We start from the raw sequence: 7,579 nt of genomic DNA on the forward strand, positions 1-7,579 counted from the left end.
GCGTCAGCGAGTCTTAAAGACACGTTTTGCAATCGGATCCTGCATTGGTATGTTTTTTGACAAACATTTATTTTTGACTATTTTTATTTCACCAGGTAAGGGCCCACTGAGATTTTTGGCTTTTTTTTCAGAAGCCACCTGGCCACAAATGATAGCTCAACGAAGTGGATTATTACGTGGACATTTGCAGCAGTCAAACACTCTAAACGCGTGTTTCTAAATGTGGAGGGAAAAACCGGAGGACCCAAAGAAAAATCCACGCGACCACGGGGAGAGAGAAACGCAAACTCCAAATACACAGCAGCAGGCGTCAAGGTCTGGATCGAACCCATGACCTCCTGCATACCAGACGAGGGAGTGTCTGGACAAAGCTCTTTGCATGCGAGTGGATAACACTCAAAAGCACCGCACAGATGGATTCCACAATCCATTGCTGTACTTTCATCTCCTGGCCAATTTGCAATCGGCTCGTATTCTCAGGTAGTCTCATATCAAATGCCACGAACTAAACGCGTAACTGTTCAATGTATTCGATCCAAGGCATCGAGGAAATTCCACGACGTGTCTCGCTAAATATATTCCGGCTTAACTGCCTTGTCTAACCCGAGAAGCAGTGCCGCATTAAGCTAGTGCGGGGCCTGTAGCATCTGTTATAAAGGGGCCCTAAATAAAAAAAAACACGTAAATATAAAAACACAAATTTTTTACTTGCATAGAAAAGTAATTGTGTTTTTTTTATTTGCGATACAGCCAGATAATACGACAAATCGCTAACGTTAAACACCCAGTCGTTCGTAAAAGTTGAAGGCGGTATAGTACTATAGTAATAGAGCAAGTGCAGAATCACTGAACCGGAATTGATAGCTTGAAAGCATTTAGCGCGGGGCCCTTGAAAGTGCGGGGCCCGTAACATATGTAGCTACTACATATGTAGCTATTGTGCTACTAGGATTATCTGACACGTGAATCCAAATCAGTTCACACGGTGCAGGCGATGAGGCGAGCTCTTACAGATCAACTTCATCAGGGCGTGCGTGCGCGTGTCTCTGGCCTTAACGTGCACATAGCCTGGCACGGGCGCCGTGGTTACGTTGTTGAGTCACTTCAATTCAAGTTATTTGGAATCACCCCGTGAGCCGAGAAGCTCTTAGATCGAGTTCCAGAAACAACAACAACAACAAAATAATTAACCCGTAAAAACAAAGTTTTTCACTATAAATCCTTTATATGCGTGGCGGCTAGAGTCCTCTCGTCCTCTGGCTTGAGATGGCTGCCACCTATGGGTCAGATGATTTCCTGCCACCATTAAGCAATTGGTAATTAAATATAAAAAAAAAATCCTAAAAAGTGTACAATTTTGTCAAAAAAATTTTTCACGAAAATAAATTGTCACGCACAACGAGTCTGTGTGCAAAATGTCAGCTCGGTTGGATCACGGGAAGTGGGTAAAAAAAACGACCGAAAGATTTGCACGGTCGTAAGCGCGCAAGCAAGTGAACTTAATATAAAGGATTTAAAAACACCGTTTGACGAGGTGATCGCTCACAGCGATTCTTCCCAGGCAGTCTGCGTTAAAGGCCACGTGGGGGGGAGGGGGGGGGGCATCTCTGTCGTTGTGTCCCGTGCGTCGTGAGATGCCTTACCGATGCCGGCCTGCGCCGTAATCCAGGGCAGCCGGAGATAGAGAATGACTCCCCAGATGTTGAGCATGCATCGGATCTGCAAGCGCACGTGGCGATGACGCTTCGTTAGCCCGCTGCTGCGCAAGACAATGCATGTTGCCGACACAGGCTGGCGGGGGCAAGTGCTGATGATGATCACCTCGTAAAGGCCGATTATTGTCGCGTGGCCGGGTACACACCCGGCCGCCTTTGTCTCCCCGGCGCTCGTGTTTACGCACCGCGCCGTGTGATAGATGGTTCACATCTTTCACTCGCCGCTGATGGTTGTCAGCCTTGGGGCTGGGACATTGAACAACGCTCACAGCCAACACCGGTGACGACTATCTCAATCGGTCATGGGCCTCCCCTAGGTCGACTCAGCCTCAAATGAGCATCTTGTGCGGTGTGTAAACATCGCAACCGGGGAGACAAACGCGGCCGGGGCGTGGTGCTGGCCACCCACCTCCTCGTGAGCCGTCCCGGCCTTCATAGGTGCTGCTCGCTAACAGCACTTGCCCCAACAGTCTATTAAGGCTATACGGGGGATCTGTGTCTTTTTTGGTGGTTGTTGTGCTGTTGGTGGTTGTGGTGGTGGCGTTTGTGGTTGTAGTGATGCTTTTGGTGTTTGTGGTGGTGGTGTTTGTGTTGGTTGTGGTGGTGTTTGTGGTGGTGGTGGTTGTGGTGTTTGTGTTGGTTGTGGTGGTGTTTGTGGTGGTGGTGGTTGTGGTGTTTGTGTTGGTTGTGGTGGTGTTTGTGGTGGTGGTGGTTGTGGTGGTGGTGTTTGTGTTGCTGGTCGTAAATCCCAACAACGTGGGAGCCTCACCATGACGCCCTTGACCCAGCCGAAGCGAATGAGCTCGGGCTCCGGTGCCGTTTCATCGGCGTCCCCGTCCTCTCCCCCAGCGGCTCCCTCCTCGGGGGACTCCAGCGGTGACGGCGGCAGCTGTGGGGCAGGGGGGGGGGGGGCAGGGGGGCGGGCAGGGGGGGGGCAGGGGGGGCATGACCCCCTCTCTCTTGAGACCCACGTTGCCACCTGAGTTGTCGATGCACCCCGGGCCATCTCAGCCGCTCATTCCAGGGTTCAAACCCACGTGGCTGTGTCAGCCATGTGCGTATTCGGCACAGCAGTCAAACAGCGAGGCATCGCACATCTCCCGTTGACAGCCCTGGGCCAGGAGTGGAAAGTCCACGTTCCTATGGGCGGGGGCGAGAATTCGCATAGGACAAGCACGGTACACCCCCCCCCCTCCCATTGAACAAATAAAACTGAACAAGAGCTAAAGGGTGCACGAGAAACAGACAAAAAAGAATAATAATAATCAGAGCACGTGATTATATTGAAGGGATCCGATGAGCTCTACTGCTCTTTTTCACAGACGTCCAAACACATGGGTCAGAAACATAAATGGGAATCACGGATCAAAGTGACTCTTACGGGAGGTACGAGGGCTTGGGTAGGACACACTGTGAAAATCTCAACTGCCAGTGGGCAAGACCGGTGGATGTAATGGCAGCCAAAGGAGAGAACGCGCAGGCGAGAGGACGACCACAGCGGAGAGGCAGCGATGAGATGAGCTCGCGTGGAAGAGAGTGCGTCTCGCGATGCTTCGTGGCATCGCGAGACGGCGAGGGATGGCTACGGAGTGTGTGGGTGGGTAGCCATTCATCTCTCATCATCTATCAGATGTCGAGTGAACGCGAAAAAAAATAATCATTTATGAATCGTGATGGTTGTTGGTCGTGAAAAACCGACGCGTAAATTTTGCACAGTTTGGTTTAAAAGACGTGAGCCGGGAATTAACTGTAGAAGTGACACTTTGGGAGTTTTGTCCGCGTGGGTTTGGAGTTCCAAAGCGCACACCCGTGCCGTGGCAGGGTGCGTATTTTACTCGGATCTGGCGCGGGGAGTTTCCGTAGCAGCTACACACAGACAGACACACAGACAACACTGCCGCCTGAACATTCGCAGTAGGATCGCCCTGTATATTCACGATAAATCATCGTTAAATCGGAGACCTGGGGGGCAAGGCACGTTTTTATACATTTTCCCGAATAATATTTGTATATTTCAACAACAACACGCGCAATTAACGCAGAGAGCCCTAAAAAAACTAAACAATTTATTTTTACAATTTACCAGGTAAGGACCACTGAGCTATGTAGCTCTTTTTCAGAAGCAACATGGCCACAAATGATAGCTCGACGAAGTGGTTTATCATGTTGAAATTTATAGCAGCCAAATACTCTAAACGCGTGATGTTGATTCTAAATGTGGAGGGAAAAGCCGGAGGACCCGGAGAAAAATCCACGCGACCACCGGGAGCAAGACTCAGCAAACCACAAATATACAGCGGGGGTCAGGGTCGGGATCGAACCCACAAACCTCCTGTACACCAGGCGAGGTAATTAACACCGTGGCACCCCAGCAGCTGTGATCTCGGGGTAAAATTTATGAAACAGCACGACAAAGATGGAGTGGAGATAGGAGAAGAGAGAAAGAGGAGAGGGGGAGAGGGGGGAGGGAAGAAGAATAACAAGAATACGGATGGTGGAAAAATGTCAGATGAGGAACGACTCAACGACGGGACATCAGGTCGTCCCCGCACGCCCCATGAGCGATCCTTGTGGAAGAGGGGGGCACCCCCCCCCCCGGGACTGACGGACGTACGCGCACCTTCACGGGAGCTTCGTGCAGCTCGGCCAAAGAGGGCCGCACTTGCTGGGCCCTCTCCCCCGGCACCACCGTGTTGCAGTAGAAGTCGATGCGTGGCACCGCGTCCAGCGTGTCGTGCCCCCACGTCTTCTGGTAGTAGGTGTCGCTCACGGTGTCGTAGCCCGTCAGCTCCAGGTCGCCTCGGGCGCGACCCTCCCCGGCGTCGTCGGTGTCGTCTCCTCCTCCTCCTCCTCCCAGCGAGGAGAGGCGGCTCACTCGGAAGCGGCTCGGCTGAGCCGCCTGGCCATCGTTCTCGTACAGGGAGTCTGCCATGGGTCCCGACACCTCGAATCGCCCGCGTCTGACGCCGAGCATGGGCGGCAGTGGAGCCCGAGGGTGACACGGCCGGCAGGAGGAGCCACGAGTGGTGCGGCTTGAGATAGATGTGTGTGTGTATTGAACTTCTTTCGCACCGTACGTAGCCAACCGCGCTAATCGGAGCCACCTGCGATGCTGACACGGTCAGCTGCAGGTACCCCCCGTGGTGGGGGTTCGAACTCGCGAGCGCACAGCCAAAGCTCCCTGCGCCCGTAATTGTTGTAACCTCGGGTTTTTATAAACCGCAGGGCGTGCGCTCGATTGACCACCGCTAATTCGTCTCGCTCCCGGAGATCTTTACGATCGGTTTATGCGAGCGTGGGTGATGACCCTGAAGTCTGGTTCATGCCAGCAGCGGACGGAGATGGGCCTCTCGTTAGCGAGGCGCCTCGGGGCAGCGAACGAGAATCGGCATCAGCTGATGACTGAAAAAGAATTAACCCGTAAAAACAAAGTTTTTCACCATAAATCCTTTATATGCGTGGCGGCTAGAGCCCTCTCGTCCTCTGGCTTGAGATGGCTGCCACCTATGGGTCAGATGATTGCCTGTCACCATTAAGCAATTAGTAATTAAATATTTAAAAAAAAATCCTAAAAAGTGTAAAGTTATGGAATTTTTTTTCACGAAAATAAATTGTCACGCACAACGAGTCTGTGTGCAAAATGTCAGCTCGATTGGATCACGGGAAGTGGGTTAAAAAACGACCGAAAGATTTGCACGGTCGTAAGCGCGCAAGCAAGCAAGCAAGTGAACTTAATATAAAGGATTTTAAAAAAACGTACCCAGAGCTCATTCGAGTTGAAGTAGTTTTCTTTGCGTAAAAATAAAAAATAAAAGAAAACCCCCCCAAAACACAACGCACATTAAGCGTGGACTGGAATACCCGAGAAGGCAATGGAGCAGAGGGAGAGATCATCTCTCGTCAACCTCAGCGCACGGTCATTTTGCTGCGATGGAGGGTCAGGCCAGTTTGCTCAAGCCCGAAAGAATGTCATTCATGTTCTTATTCATTTACTACCTACTTGTAGCCTCGGGAGTTGTTTTTTGTTTTGTTTAATGAATTTGTTGTGAAGGCTAATGCTTGCTTTCCGGTCTCGCAAGTTCGTGTAAAGAACCAACGATGGCTTGACGTGTATTTGCCAGAGAAGAAATTGTTGCCATTATGATTGATAATAATGTAGGGGGCGTTATGTCAATTCTGTAACTATAACCCTCCGCAAGCTGACATAGCCAATCAAATCAAGCCGTCACGTGGGTAAATATGCCGGTTGATTTTTTTTGTTCAGTAAAGTTGGAACGTTGAAAATCGAGCTAAACGTTTCCGTCTGCATCGCCCACGCATTCAATCACAACCGATGCTGCCATCGTTGAGACAGCAATATGCTTAGTGCCATTCATTTGCAGGGTCAATGGACATTAAATGACAATCTTAATTTGGAGCTTTCTTGACTGCAGGAATTACTCTTTGGTTCTTTCGGTAAAGTCACGTATAAAGATAAAATAATAAATTAAATAATAGCATACGACGTTTCGATTGCAACACAAGCAATCATCATCAGGTATAAATGAAATAGCAACAAAAATCTAACAGAAAACTATTAGATTTTTGTTGCTATTTCATTTATACCTGATGATGATTGCTTGTGTTGCAATCGAAATGTCGTATGCTATTATTTAATTTATTATTTTATCATTAAATGACAACCCATACACTTTGGGAATCGCATCACGAATTGAAGATGAGGATTACTGAAGTGGTGCCAACCACAGATGCCATCGTGGCCGGAGCCTTTGATCTCAGCACACCTCGCCAAAAGTTTTTTACCCCAGAAACATGACCAACATTAAGGATTTTACTTTAACAAACATTCTACGCATTTCGATTTAAAGCTTTCGCGACTGCAGGGATTCATATTCTTGGTTCTTTCGGTAAAAAAATTCTTGCTGTGGTTTTCACACCTGATGATGATTGCTTGTGTTGCAATCGAAACGTCGTGAGAATTTTATTGTTTTATTTTTATTATTTCCCTTCCCGAAAGAACCAAGAATATGAATTCCAAGCATTGTTTAACACGGAGTAGTCGCCTTTCGCGACCAATATTCTCCATAATAGAGCTTTTTGGGTTTGATCGCGTGAAATATAAATGTGTCGCTAAACCCGTCACCACCCGACACAGCCAATTAACAAGGTTTGAAATGTAAACAAAACATGCCAATTCGTGAACTAGTTCAGTACACCGTTGTGTTGGAGAGTAAATCCACACACGGGTGTGCTGAACAATTGGAATTCCACGTATCTTAACGATGCATTGTTTGGTTTTAAATATCCATTCTCGTTAACTGCTGTTGGTTCATACATTATGAACGACAGCCATCTGTAATAGTACTGTTGAATCCATTCGGCCGCATCTAATTAATCTGTGTTATTACGTGCTTGAGTATTTGGGCTTATCAATTACCACACAACAACAAAAAAACCCGATCGTATTATTTATTATTTGGTGTTTGCAAGTACAAATATCAGTTGGTCCGTCCGTAAGGCTTCGTAATCTTACTCTCTGTGGCAAGCGTGGGTGGGACATTGCTGCCTCCTACTGTGTGGGTGTCTCTCTCAGTGGTAGCTCTGTGACGATCGCTTCTGCGGGCCGTTCTCGAACACAACGGGGCCGCGCTGCTTATACAAGAGACGACTTTGACATGACGCCGATGGCGCAGTGCGGACACAAATGTGGCAAATTCGCCAAAAAAAACAAACGTTAATCATCTGCTGTTGCTTATGCAGATAACGATGATGCTGATGAAAGGCATGCCCTTTGAAGTATTCATTTTCATGCGTATGAACGTTTTATTTGGGCCGCTAACCTAGGTCCTACGTTAAGAGATGAT

General features: G+C 48.6%; 1 protein-coding gene across 1 annotated transcript in view; it reads right to left on the reverse strand.

Moving 5' to 3' along the window:
• LOC144936975 (solute carrier family 12 member 3-like) overlaps nucleotides 1-4,689 on the reverse strand; it is a 31,822-nt gene extending 27,133 nt beyond the window's left edge. Inside the window, exons 1-4 of the mRNA XM_078864230.1 lie at nucleotides 4,336-4,689; nucleotides 3,097-3,297; nucleotides 2,485-2,604; nucleotides 1,644-1,719 (exon numbers count right to left, since the gene is read on the reverse strand). Coding sequence (XP_078720356.1) covers nucleotides 1,644-1,719; nucleotides 2,485-2,604; nucleotides 3,097-3,297; nucleotides 4,336-4,689 — 751 coding nt within the window. The remainder of the gene's footprint in view (nucleotides 1-1,643; nucleotides 1,720-2,484; nucleotides 2,605-3,096; nucleotides 3,298-4,335) is intronic.
• Nucleotides 4,690-7,579: the final 2,890 nt, after the last annotated feature.

This window comes from Lampetra fluviatilis, chromosome 17, assembly GCF_964198595.1.
Source record: "Lampetra fluviatilis chromosome 17, kcLamFluv1.1, whole genome shotgun sequence".
NCBI classification, from domain to species: domain Eukaryota; kingdom Metazoa; phylum Chordata; class Hyperoartia; order Petromyzontiformes; family Petromyzontidae; genus Lampetra; species Lampetra fluviatilis.